This window comes from Silurus aristotelis (assembly GCF_946808225.1).
Source record: "Silurus aristotelis genome assembly, chromosome: 3".
Taxonomy (NCBI): Eukaryota; Metazoa; Chordata; class Actinopteri; order Siluriformes; family Siluridae; genus Silurus; species Silurus aristotelis.
The window spans coordinates 18,792,651-18,806,911 of NC_139576.1; the positions used below are offsets into that span (position 1 = coordinate 18,792,651).

The following is a 14,261-nucleotide window of genomic DNA, read 5'->3' on the forward strand; positions in this document are numbered from 1 at the left end:
TAATAACCTATTTATTTGTAATGGTAATTTACCTATTTATCGATAAACCTGCTACATAAAACAGAATCTGTGCTTGCATGATTTATAGTAGCTAACATGTGAACAAAAATAAAGATGACAGTCAAGACAAGTTTTTTTTTAACACTTTGATTAATTTATCTTTAGTAAATGCTTATTGGGGGAATGTTTATATTTCATGGTATCCTGGTCCCATTTGAGGTCATGTATACTTTTACATTACATTTGGTCTTGAGCAGTTGAGGCTTGCAGGTCTTGCTCAGGGGCTCAGAAGTGGCAGCTTGGTGATGCTTGGATTTGAACTCAAACCCTTCTGATCAGAAGTCCAATGTCAACTGGACGTTCCTGGGGGAGGCTCAGAAACCACTGCAACTTGCAAGACAAGAAACTCTAAGAAATTACAAACAGGTTTTTCCCTACTAAAAAAATTGGTAAATTTATTAGGTCAAGATTTCTTAGAAACTTAGAAACAATGTTCCATAATCTTTTAATTATGCTTAACATTATAAATAGATAAAATAAAAAAGTAAATAGAGAATGAAGGGTTTTACTGCAACATACAGTTGAATTAATACCATTTTAATCTATTTACAACCTAGTCTTGTGACATTTCACATTTTCTCGGATTCGCGCGTGCCGTTTGTCCTTAACGGCGAGCCGTAGTGTTTCTTCACCGTGGTAAACATGGCGCGTACAGGCGGTCATATAGCAGCGGACAGTGACCTTCTGAGACATGCTGAATATACAACCACATCTAACCAGCGAAGTGAAGCAGATATTGACAAGCGCATTGTGAGTTTATTCAGCTCGGTGAATTTCAAGGCGTGTCTTTATCAATAACCTGTTAGTGGTGTATTAACTCATGTGTAGCACGTAGCCTGCTAGCCAGGCATCCAGTGGTGAAACATGTGACTTTACCTAGCTAGCTAGATTCATGTAGTCTAGTGTTAGCCTGCAATTTGTGTGTCTGCTTTGCTCAACCTAATTTTAAATCCACCCACTTACAGTGAAGTGCAGATAAATAACATTTACGAGTGAATTTTGAGCACAACATTATTATGTATTTAAAGAGTGCAGTCTGGTTTAAAGCTGAGTGCTGATCAGTGTGTCGGTGTGTGATTGACAGGGCAGCACGCTGATTGCAGTTGGACTCGGTGTTGCTGCAGCAGGACTCGCAGGTAAGCTGAAGATCATGTCGGTCAAGTGCTCAGTAAAGGTTTTATACTCATGAAGCTGTGGGTTTTCTGTCACCTATCAAGCACACCTGCAGTAGCACGGAGTCCAGAGTTCCACTGACTTTCCACTGACAGTCACCTCGAGTAGAAAGTCACAGCACAATCAGAAAATCAGAGGAGCAGAGGCTGCAGTTCCTTTTCCCCCCAGAAAGAAGTCTTTATATATCTATATATATATATATATATATATATATATATATATATATATATATATATATATATATATATATATATATATATTCTTTAGTGTCTTTATTCACCTAACACGTTCACACTGTACATTATCTTCAGTGCTGAAAGGAGTCTTTGCACATCTGTATGTACTGTTCTTATGTGGTTGTGAGGCAGAGAACTGTTCTGTACAGGCTGATTGCATAAGATACCATCTGAGCGATGTCATTATTATTATAATTTTTTTTACTGAAAATATTTTAAAGCGGCTTTATACCGTATGAGTTTTGTGCACAGTCTTGCGCTGTATGCTAAAAATGGCAGTGAAATTTAGCTACTGTGCAGCCAAAGTTAGTAGTTCAGAGTGTCTGAGATTTTTTTGATTAAATTGTTCCTTTTAACACTTGTAGTGGGCGGTGTATAGGGAGGTGTTAGCTCACATCTGCCAAATGCCATCAATGCAAATGTTGTTGGAGGGCAGCACTTAATTACCTGAAGCTCATGGGATGGCTTCAAACACCGTAGCCACAGTAAGACGTAACCTAAACCTGCTAATGAATAATAATAGAAAGGAGATTGCACCTTTATATTATTACCTACTTTTCTTTTAATACATTGCATTGTGTATCCCCCTCGAAGCACATGCAGATACAAGCGGTTCTCCTGTTATTAGTTTATTTAAAGACTTCTTTATTCCACCAGAAAAACGAAACATTAGTATTATCAGCAATATACAACAATCACATTAGCTTGACACAAAGCGAAAGCGTCAACAAAAGATGTAATGGCAATAAAATAAAATACAGACAAATAAATCAAAATACTGCTTTGGCTGCATGCTGGTAGAAGGGTAACTGTTCTTTAAATCTTCCTTAAGACTGTTCAAGTCCTTTTATGACCAGAACAAAGTTTTAACAGAGCATCTATAATGTTCAGATTGTTGTCACTTCAGAACGAATGATATAATTAAATCTATTTAATTTGCACCTAAATCATCATCATCTCTATATCGTCTCATGCATAATACTAGGTCTTTTATTAGACCATTCATTGCGTAATCTGTAACATGTTCACAGTCTGTTACAGAACTTGGTGAAGAATTCAGTTTGGATCTTTTATAATTTAGCAAATAGTAACAATCTTAAAGACAAGTGTAAATGTCACCTTTATATTATCCTTAATATACACTTATATCAATATCAAGCCAAATGTTTTCACACGGCTGCTCCCGCTGTACCATGCAGCGGCATAACACACTCTGATATAAGCGGTACCTTTGAATTCAGGATCATGTGAAATTTTGCAGCAGGCCACATTTGTACACATGCATAGTAAGAAATGATGCTTAATCCCTTGGAAATCTTTTTTTAAGTATTACTGTAAGAGCTGGTTCAAAGATCCTTACAGTGATTAACAACGTCTAACCTGCTATTAGCACAGAAAACCCAAAGACTTTTTACCATAAAATAAATGACTGCAACTTATAAAAGCCAATATGTGGGTAAAAATAATCCCAATTATCTGCCTGGATCCCCATCTTCATATCATAGGTAACGGATGTTAATAAGCTTGATATCCAACTGTGATTGTATGAGATCATCATGCAGCAACACTTGTGGCTGCTTTGAGGAAGTTACCTAATTCCTCTTCCAGTACAGCTCTCCTGCCAAAAATCTCTTTCCAAGCAGTGTGTGGTCTGCTAAAGAGAAAGGCTTTGGCTCACAGAGGAGCAAGCCTTTTTGAGGTTAAAAATAAAATAACTCTGCCCACTTAACAGTGTCTTTCAGCAAGTCATAAAATATTTCACAATTATTCCTAGTATATTCTTTTTAGGGAAAAAAAACACAATAGGGGTTTGTTTTGTTTTATTATCATCTTTTATATTTTTTGGTCCTCAGACACACGATGTCTTAAGCGTTGGTTAACAATATGTGTGAACATGTTTTTAAATTTTTTTGAACAAACAATTACTTCACAATGATTGATTTCGAGTTCCAGTGTTTTGAAATAAAATATACGACATAATGAAATTTTAGTGCACAATTTTTAGTTCAGTAATAGAGATAATTGATATGGGGACTGAATATTCTTTTTACATTTGTGTGTCCATGATCTCCAACCCAGTGGATATATTCAGAAACATTTAATGTAAACATTAACAGAAGCTGTTAATCTGTATGATTTTGTGCACCGAGCTGCTGCGACACCATTGACCACACGCCTGTAAATAAACAGGTATGAAGGTGTTCCAATTAAAGTGTGTGTGTGTGTGTGTGTGTGTGTGTGTATATATATATATATATATATATATATATATATATATATATATATATATATATATATATATATATATATATATATATATATATATATATATATATATATATATACACACACACACACAATGTTTTTTTTCCCTCTGCATATGATGGTTTGGTTCAAGAGGGTAACACAGATGATGATGGCAGTTGACCAGCACTGTGGCCACAAAATACAGAGGGGAAACTGAAGGGAGACTTTTCCATGTATTAAACTTGACTAAATGTGGTTTTGTATTTGGCTTTGCCTTCCTGCTATCAATTTTAATGCCTCAATTTGTTAGATAGTTGGAACACGAGTAACTCAATCATCTTATTTAACCTTTAACATCTTGTTTACATTTATTTTTAGGTCGATATGCTTTCCACTTATGGAAACCACTTGGTCAAGTTCTTACAGAAACTGCCAATAAGTTTCCCTCTTCAGTAAGTAGCAAAAAAGCATTTTGTCAACTCGGATGTTTTTCTGATATCTTGTGTATAACATCTTATTGAATCCAGCAGTTTCACAATCAGGATTATGCAGTCATGAAACATGTTGGGGTTTTTTTGCATGTTAAGTTTTATGTTGCATATTTTTGGCATATTAAGCTTCCACTTGTGGGGTTTCACTCTTGTGGTGTTGCAGTTTCACCCCAGACCTGAGTTCATATTGTTCTCTTTCCTCTGTGCTGTTAGGTTGTAGCATGCTTGCAAACCTCATTTGACCCACAATCCTCCACCTTACGATTAGCCATCACATAACCGTATGTGATAGTTGGGTTCAGTGGTTGACTTGTTTTAAATTCAATTATGTTAAATTTTATTTATTTATTTTTTACTTCTTTTAGTCTAAAAATATCATTTGCAGACTGCTCATGGAAGAACACTTCATAACAAGCTCTGTATAATCACAAACCCAATGTTCTCAATAGCAAACCAAGTATTACTTTTCATCATCATTTCTTTTATAACCAAAAGGTCTTGTGTAGATTTTTCTTAATGTATTTGCATATTGTAGTTTGGAATTGAATTAATAAGAATTTTTTACTTTGTAGAATCCTGAATTGTAAATATTGTGATTGTTGATTTAATAACACATGGATATCTTTCTCTGAGACACCTTCTGACAATCACATTATATTTATTATATGTTTAGTTATTAGATGTGTGTGTGTGTGTGTGGGCTTTTAATGTAGATTTGATTCAACGTTGTCACTGTGCAAATCTTCTTAATGGTCTTCATGTACTATAAACTGTTTTTAAATGATTGTGGATGATCTCCCTCAGCCTGAGCATTGTATGATTTGTGCATTTCACCAGGCATTCTCGGCTTATTACAAAGGTGGATTTGAGCAGAAGATGACTAAGCGGGAAGCCAGTCTCGTTCTAGGGATCAGGTGAGAATGCGATTTCTGTGTTTTTTACAGCTTTCTCGTAGTGGTTCGTTGTTTGATTTTTACATCAGTGTATAAGAACAAAAGTTTCTTTCACAACGTGTGAACGCACTGAATCACTAGTTTTCCCAGCAGGGCCTGTGGTCATATTCAAAGACTATCTTTTTGGTTTCATGTCTTAACTTTGATCCTAGCGGGGATGACGACTGTAAACCTCAATCTTGTCTTTAGCTTTGTAATCTTCTCAGTTGAGGACCACCCGAAATGTTTCTAGTACAGGAGGAGTGAGGAAGTGTCGTCAGAGTTTCACACCAGTTGTGATTCACCCATGCTTTATTACTCTCTGTGTGCTGGACTTTGCATCATGTATTTGCTGCTCAAATTTGTCCCTTTGACTGTACCACACATTGAGCTGCATTTCTTTTTCCACCGTGGTCTGTTATTTGAATTCATCATTACCATATCAAGTACGGTGTGTTCGCTCGATTCAAAAAGCTAAATTCATGTACAGTTTTAAGCAGCACATTTATTAAAGGAGAGATGCTTTATTGAGCTATAAATATTATTATTAAAGAAGAGATGAAACACAGGCTGCTTTGTATAGAATAACTAAAATATCTTGCTGTTAGGTTCTGTTAAGGGCACAAACAGTGTGCTAGTGTTTGTCTTTGTCCAATTTGTTATCTGAGCTGTGAAAATGACCACATAAATGTAATTTATTGTATAGTAGATAACGTTAGTGATTTTGTCAACGAGTCCAGTGGCCATTGATGCAGACGGGGTGTGACGTGAGGAAAAATAGCTGTTGGAGTCTCTTAATCTCCCCTGAGAGACACTTTTTAATCAGCACTGCTATTCAGTAAGGGGAGCATGCTGCTTCTAGTGAATGAGATGAAAAATAGTCATTACAAGACATTACAATTCCACTGTTTCCTTTTTGGTGCTTGTAGCCAATATGCATCTTGTTCCCTGCATTTTCATAATAAGATTTTTCTTTCCACTGTTCTTTGGCTTTTATTGGGTTTTCTTTTTCTGTATTATCTTAGAAAAAAATGGGCTCTGTTGAAAAGAGTGAGAATAAGCTTTTGGGCTGATTTACCCTTCCATCTGTCCAGCCTTATAAAGCCATCTGGAGTGCTATAGCCCATGTGAGTTCTCGGTACAGGATCTATGATACTGAGGAATCAGACATAGGCAGTCTGGTTTGATGACATGCTCCTTGTTTATGTAAATGACTGCAGCTCTTTTTGGTCAGGCATTTGTTTTGAGTGGACTTTCTAATCTCCTCTATCTGGATTAGGATGTCTGTCAAAAGAATTCATGTTTTTTCTAATTTTTACAAACTGGTTTATCACCAATTGGATTCATTCCAGACAGAAACGATTTATTTCTTGAAGCCTTCAGATTGAGGCAGAGTAATATCGTTTTAACAGCTCTTGTCTGCAGAAGCCATTTTGATTAGGCTGATTATTTGTTTCCACACCCACGAGTGGGCTGACAATAATATAGCGTGTTTGCTATGTGGCCACTAGATGGCGATGTGTTGCCATTTAACAGTAATGATTTCATGCACGTTTCTCTTTGAACAGTCCCACGAGCGCCAAGGCAAAGGTGCGAGAAGCCCATCGGAGGATCATGGTCCTAAATCATCCAGATAAAGGTCAGTTGCTTTTATTCCGCACAACTATATTAAACCATTTACATGTATTTTTCTTTTTTTTTTCTTTTACCAATTTTTCTTTTCTGAATGTGTCTGTTGTTTATATTCAGCAGCACAAATGGAGGGTTAATGGCATTATTATTCCTGACATTTATGTGCTATAAAAAGATTAAAGAAAGTATGAATGTGCATATATGGGTGCGTGCATGTTATTTTATGGCCTTTGCCTTGAATTTACTAGTGCCCTGAATTTTTCTTCGGCCATTTAGATTTGTCCAACTCAATCACCTCCAGAGAGACTCAATTTAAAAAAAAAAAAAAGAAAAAGCTGGCCAGTGATTTGTTTCCTCACTCAAGGTTAATGGTTCCCCTCACGTCTGGCTTTTCCTTCCACCACCTGCATTTTTCACAGACCTGAGCTCTGTGTTTGTGTGTGTGTGTGTGTGTGTGTGTGTGTGTGTGTGTGTGTGCACCCGCACGCCTGCCTGCCTGCCTGCCTGCCAGTGCAGCGCTCCTCTGCTTCTCCAGGCCACTGTTACAGTGTGTGAAATGAGCAGTGTGCTTTGTGATGCCTATCTGTGGCTGAAAGATAAGGCCCTTAACCATGAGGGAGATGCCCTGCAGTGAAGGAGAAACCTGTTCTGCAGAGAAATATTGCTCATTAAAGCTGTACCACAAATACACATGTAGTAGTAATATACTTTTTGTTATGCGGAAGGAGTAGGGTAGTAAAGTGAGTATTTAATGCCATCACAGAACAGATTCTCTGTTGTTTTTTTTTTTTTTTGTTTGTTTTTAATACACAACATTTCCGGGTACAAGATGTTAGCCGACGACACACTGTACACTTCATAAATCATCATAAAGAGTAATTGCATCCCATCTTTTTTTTCCTTATCTGCTGGCGTAATATCAAATCTAGTTTTAAAGGGACATTACTGTTAGATTGATTAGATTAACGGATTCACCCTGCTTTGCTGTGCACACACGACTCGCCGCTCGTCATTCGACGCGTCATAGTTTTGACTTTATCCAGGCGATGAGGTTCAGATGAATATTCGTGTCATTTGTTCATACCGTTTTGCCGTAATGACTCTTGGTGCTGCAGTGGTGATATTTCTCATGGCCAAAGTAATGACATGGAACAATTGTTGAATTAGCCTTCATTAGCTTGCTTTAAGTGGACCCGTGTAGATGTTTGAGCACGGTCTCGATGGCTGTCTGTGTTTGGTTTAATTGAAGATTTCTCTTCAAATATTAAGGTACCTGGAAAGTCATATCGTATGACTTGTTCTGTGTTCTTATGAGGTTGTTAAACATGATCTTAAACTTTTAGATTCGAGTTTTGTGTGTGTGTTTTCACGAGCCATGTGTAATTAAGTCAGTCACTGCAAGCTACGTTGCTTTTGCCACTTCCCCTCTGGCACACAGACAGATTAGCAGCCACTAGCGGCCCTGCTCCCTGATACCTGCTCACTCTCCAGCGTGTTCTCCAATTTATAACTGCCACTGCTCTCAACACACTCATTGATGTGAGGAGGTGTGTGTGTGTGTGTGTGTGTGTGTGTGTGTGTGTGTGTGTGTGTGTGTGTGTGTGTTATATTTCCAAAACTATTGGGTCACCTGGTCATACGTATGTTATGTGATTTTTTAGCATTGCATTTTACATTTAGTCCCAATTTGCTCTTCTAATTCCCTCCACTCTTCTGGGAAGATGTTCCACTAGATTTTGGAGTGTGCTTATGGACATTTGTGTTCATCAGCCACGAGGGTATTATGAAAAGCAGGAACCGATGTAGGTGAGGTGAGGAAGCCTGGGGTGCAGTCAGCGTTCACATTCATCTCAAAGGTGTTCAGTAGGGATGAGATCAGAGCTCTATAGCAGGCCACTCAAGATCTTCCTCTCCAAAGCATGCAAACCAGATCTGAAAGGAGCTCATTTTGTGCACAGGGGCATCACCATGCTGGAACAGGTTTGAGTTTACAAGTTTAAGTGAACGCAAAATGATATTTTTTATTAAAAAAAATATTTTTATTATATTTAATTGAGTGCCTCCAGCGTTGTGGTAACAGTTTGGAAAAGAATCACATATAGCAGGAAAGGTCGGGTGACCCAATACTTTTGGCAATATATTGCATGCGTTTATGTATTTTTTCATAAGTAATAGCCTAAAGGCTGGACCAGGTCATTGTGTCTCGTTCTCTGACGATGTAAAGCAAATTGAATATGCTTATGCAGAAGACGACACTATTAAGTATTAAATGTGGGGGGAAAATGCAGCACCCTTTTTGTATTCATGTCCACCTAATGTAAAAGCCCAAATCCTGATGGTCTTTTCTGGTGTTTGACAGAAATAAGTTTTTTTTCCATGCAGCGGTATTCACCATGGTTTCCTATTGGCTGTTGTCTAGTGTGGTCTAACCACACAAATTACTGACTATATGTTGTTATCCAGTTGACCAAAGTCATTCCACTGAAAATGAGATGTTTTGATCCTTTTGACCAGAAATGCTAGTTGGAATAAAATAAAATAAAATATGATTGAAAAAGATTAGTAGTTAGATTAGTAATTAGCTGCACAAAAATATCCAGCACAGATGCCATTTGGGCTACAAATAGTGTTGAATGAGGCTTTTACTGTCAGTCTAACACATGTTGCTCTTAACAAATGATAACACATTAAGTTGGGCCTAAATGTAGATTCTTGAAATCTGAAATATTGGTGTATTTAGAGCATTCATGTTTATTTAGGATTTTAACATTTTTGTCTAACATTTTATATGGCTGAACGTCTGTATTACTACTCTGTACTATATATGTTTCATCAACACCAGAATACATTTTTATTTAGAAGTGTTAGCACAGATTTTTTTTCCATTTGCATTTAGTTAATTAGTGCTTTCCTGTTAGTGTACATACATATGCATACAGTGTAAGCTCCAGCTGCTTTACCACATAGTGGAGGAAATAGGAAGAAAAACTTCACACACAAAGCTTGACTGGTAATTGATGCCTCTTCTGCAGGTGGATCTCCATATTTAGCAGCGAAGATCAATGAAGCAAAAGATCTGTTCGAGTCTGGCCATCGGAGTTAACCGTCTGTGCTCTTCAATGCATCGTTCACTCAGCCATTTTCTTTTCACTTCCAACCTCTGTTTGCTGTTCCTCCTAAACCACCAGAGCGCCCACTGACCAGTATCCTCTCATCTGTGCCGACATGCTCTGACCCACCCAACTCAGAGACTCTGCATTGAAGTCTACGCAGACCTGAACTTTAACCGATATCACTCAGAATCAGGCATCAGACCCGGGTCTTTAATGTTGAAGGACACGTTGTTTATAGGAAGCATTCATGTTTATTGACATCATTATTAAAGCTGCACCGTAAATGTTTTACGTTTATGATCTGTCTCCTGTAAAATCATCACTTTAGTTTGTCTTTTGCAAAAGTGTGCATGCCAGATGCACTAATGCCTGTAAAATATTATTTATAAATATAGAATAAATTAATAGTATCTTTAAAGGGGCTGTTAATTGTAACTGAGCAGCTTGTGTTGGAAAAATGTTGAACTAATTTCCCAAGGAAGTCTTTCTAAAGTTACAGAATGAACATGTAGTGGAAACTATCCAAACATTTTCTCTGTGTGTCTATATAACCAAGTGCCTATGTGCCCAGTAAAATTGCCCAATATGTAAATCAAAGACAAACAATCGTTATCGTACTTCTGTGTTCCTCACCATTTGGCACTGATGCAGGGACTTGGTCAGCTTTTCTTTCCTGGCTCAGCCCTGCATAGATGCTCCAGCTGATATCGATTACTTGCATGTGTACAGTAAGTTGCTCAGAGGTGAGTGTTCTGCTGTTGTCCTGACTGAAGCTGTATTACACTCAGATTGCCCTGTCTGTGTCTGCTGCTTTAACCCCTCCTGTGACTGCAGCTATTTTCAGCCTGCACACTTGCTGTGATCTCTGTATGGAGTTTCTAAACAAGCCTGCTCTCAGCATGTTCTCCTCCACCATGGTGCATTAAGTGTTGTAAAAGTCTCAGGGTTTTCATGCCTTTACCTGTCCAGTGAACAACTTTTCCATTTTTACCAAGCTTAATAGGTTGATTTGATTATCTTAGCACATCATACCTATAATTATCTTTTCAACTGTATTCAACAATACAGTTTTCCCACTTACGTTAGCATGGACCACATTTTTACGTGTTCTTATTTTATTTTTACTCAGTAATTCATGATTGGGTTTTGATGTTTGTTAAAAGTAAGGTCTACTTTTACTACAGTAGTAACTATCAGTTTTTGTCTGATTTTTAAGCACATGACTCCTGATTGTCTGCTGGAATTGCTATGTTCATTGTTGCTAGTCGTTATTCACTCTTCACCCTTTGTAGATTAGACTTCTCACGTTCATCTGTAGAAAGGAATAATGTAATATTTTATATGGTTTCATTTATCTTTATTATTAAAATTATTTAAAGTTATTAAAATCCAATTCGCTTCAAAAACTCTGAGTCATGAGATGAGCAGAGCCAGACATTCAGACTGTGTGACCTATATTTTCAGCTCTGTTTGTCTGTCTTAATAAAAAAAAGTGGATGTGCTGGAGATGTTGTGAGAAACAGAATATTGCTGAAGAAAGTATCCAAACGTCCAAAGATTTCTTCTCTATATTACAAGTTCTAGCTTGTTCTATATTACAAATTTAGCTGCTGCTCAGAAACTGCACAAAGGTGTGAGGAAGTTAGAACAGCCTTGGAGAATATTTATATCATGTTCTCTCATAAACACTGCATCTGTCCTCTTGCATTGAACATCATACTTCTTCAATTAATAGCTTATTATATATATTTTATATATATATATTATATATATTCACATCCAGATTAGCAGTGTCACAAATAATTGTATAGTGGAGTGCAGCCATTGTCATTGGAAATGATATAAACTCTATTTTTAATGTTTTTTCCTTGTTTCATAAACAAATCCGTAGTTAATTAACTAGCTACTGTGAGTAAGACTAATTAGCACAATTCATGCTGCTTCTATTCTCACTCATATCCAGTGTATTTATAGATGACTTCAGGAAACCTTATCTACAAACCCAGCTCTTTGCATAAACTTCCTAAAACAGACCAACATTCATCAATATGCAATATGTCCTATGCTAGTGAAGGAAGATTAAAAAAATAAAGATTTAACATGGCTTTCTGGTATAAGTGGTATTGGAATCTTTCAGTGGCAGTAAGGGGAGTTTAGTTTTTTTTTTTTTCTTCTTTCAAACATTACGTTTAATACAAATCTGGAACTTGCTACTAGTATTGCTTTCCGTTTTGTAGTACAGCAATACATTATTTCTAAGCAACTGAGTCTTTGATGGAAAATACCTTCCTACATCACATTAATATCCTATTGCTATGGAGACGGGAACACCCGCAACACACCGAGCAGGGAAAAAATAAAAGGCATAGAGGTACAGTTAGAAGCAGTTAAGAAAAAAAGCTTCAAAGTGGAATAGAAAGAAATTGCACAGTGAGAGCCTTGTAAACATACTGCTGTGCCTGCTTTTTGATGCTCATCATCATTCGTCAACCAAAGACATTCAGCGCATTAATGTCCTGCATGCAAAGGAAACTAAATGAACAGAGGCAGGGAAGCAGGAAGATGTGAATGTGCTTAATTTTCATTTTCCAGCTTTGGGGATATTTAGAAAGAAGCTAGGGTGTCACAGAGGAAAGAAATAAGAAGCTGAACAGTAAGTGCTATTCTTGCAGTCTGGGTTTGGTGTCCAGCAAACACTATTTTTGTTCACTGGCATGAAGAAAAGCTTATGCAAGCAGTATTTCTGTGCACCATGCTGTCAACAAAATACATTCATTTTTACCGTCTGTTGCAGACTCAGGAAGTCTGTAATGAGAAATCATTTGTTTACTCTGAATGAAACATAGGTCTTTTCAAATTAATATTTGAATAACTAAGTGGTGTCTATATAGAATTTAAACCATATCTCTCCATATGTACCTTCTTATGTAGAAAACATCAGACTGTAAAATCAACAATAATATTAAATATATGAACATTTTTTTCTTTACCATTCAAACTCAAAATGTAAATTTGCATTTCCATACACAGCTTCAGCTCTATCATCTGGTGAAAAGGAATTGTATTTTTAAAATTTGATGGAAGTTTTAGATTTAGTCATAAGGCATCAACTGCTCCAGGGGGCCATATTAAGGCTGAACCTGTTCACAGACCCCAAATTCATTTAGGAGTCAAATACCACTCCTCCTTTCCAACCTTTCAGTTCTAACTAATAGCACATGCTTCCTGATATATGCCTCTAAAGGGGAAAAAGCATTCCAGTGTCCCAAGGAGTAAGACTATGTAGCTGAAGCCTTCAAGATCACTTACTCAGCTTCTTTCACATGGGGTCAAATATTACAATCCAGTCCAAAAGCAAACATACCTTAGGGGAATTAGTTCACACGGTACAGCACTCACTTAACATGCAAAAAGTAGCCTGCATTCTGCCGTGCAGCAGATAACATTTACTTATTCTGATGCTACTTTCAAATGGAAGTATGCTCTTGTCATATTAGGATTCAAAGTGCATTTTAATTGTGTTGGGCAGCACTAAGTTGCATCCCTTCAACAAAAAAATGGGCACAGCATGATCCTGACAACTATATATATGACCAACCAACTTCATCTTTGGAGCTTGTTTGAGTATCATTAACAATTAAAGCCTTGAATATCTTCTACTCTATTGGAGTCAAATATAGATCCCCATCCTAACACACTTCTTAAAATTATATATATATATATACACACACACACACACACACACACAGATCAGGCATAACATGATCACATGCCTAATATTGTTTTGCTACCAAAACAGTCCTGACCCATCAAGGTATGGACTCCATAGGCTCATATACTCAGTAACCCATAATGACCATGTGAAAACAGAATTCTAGAAATGTCTGTACATAAAAAAACAAACAAAAATATGCCATGTCAACAACAGCCAAAATAATAGCACTTGTGTGTATCTCAACCTAAAGGAGAGAATCCTTAGTATTTGACCTGATGAAACATTTAAACATACGCAGAAGGTAATGTTCTATGTCTGTTTGATTTGGGTTTGTAATCAGGTGTCACCAAGACAGGATGTGTTTTCTCTTGGGTCCACTTCCTTTTGTTGTTTCTTCCACTATCATCTTAGAGAGTTTGTCCTTGCCACCGTTGCCTCTGGCTTGCTCATTAGGGATCTAAATATAAATCTACATCCAGATCTCTCCAAAGCAGCTTTCTGACCATGTCTATTATTAAAATCGTTTCCCAAATAAAACTGACCCAAATTAATTTCTAAACTTTAGAATGACTTACCTCGGAATATAATCCTACAAACTACATTTATTGCTATTAATAATATTTTTTTGCCATATTATATGCTAATGGAATTACCCTAGACAT

The 14,261-nt window shown here is 36.9% G+C and overlaps 1 protein-coding gene across 1 annotated transcript; it reads left to right on the forward strand.

Annotated features, from left to right (window-relative positions):
• The first annotated feature begins 645 nt into the window (after positions 1–645).
• Positions 646–10,673, forward strand: dnajc15 (DnaJ (Hsp40) homolog, subfamily C, member 15). The gene is made up of 6 exons (XM_083536538.1): positions 646–810; positions 1,145–1,196; positions 4,095–4,168; positions 5,045–5,121; positions 6,708–6,778; positions 9,804–10,673. The coding sequence occupies exons 1-6, from the start codon at positions 703–705 to the stop codon at positions 9,872–9,874; spliced, it is 453 nt and encodes a 150-aa protein (XP_083392664.1). The 5' UTR covers positions 646–702; the 3' UTR covers positions 9,875–10,673.
• Positions 10,674–14,261: the final 3,588 nt, after the last annotated feature.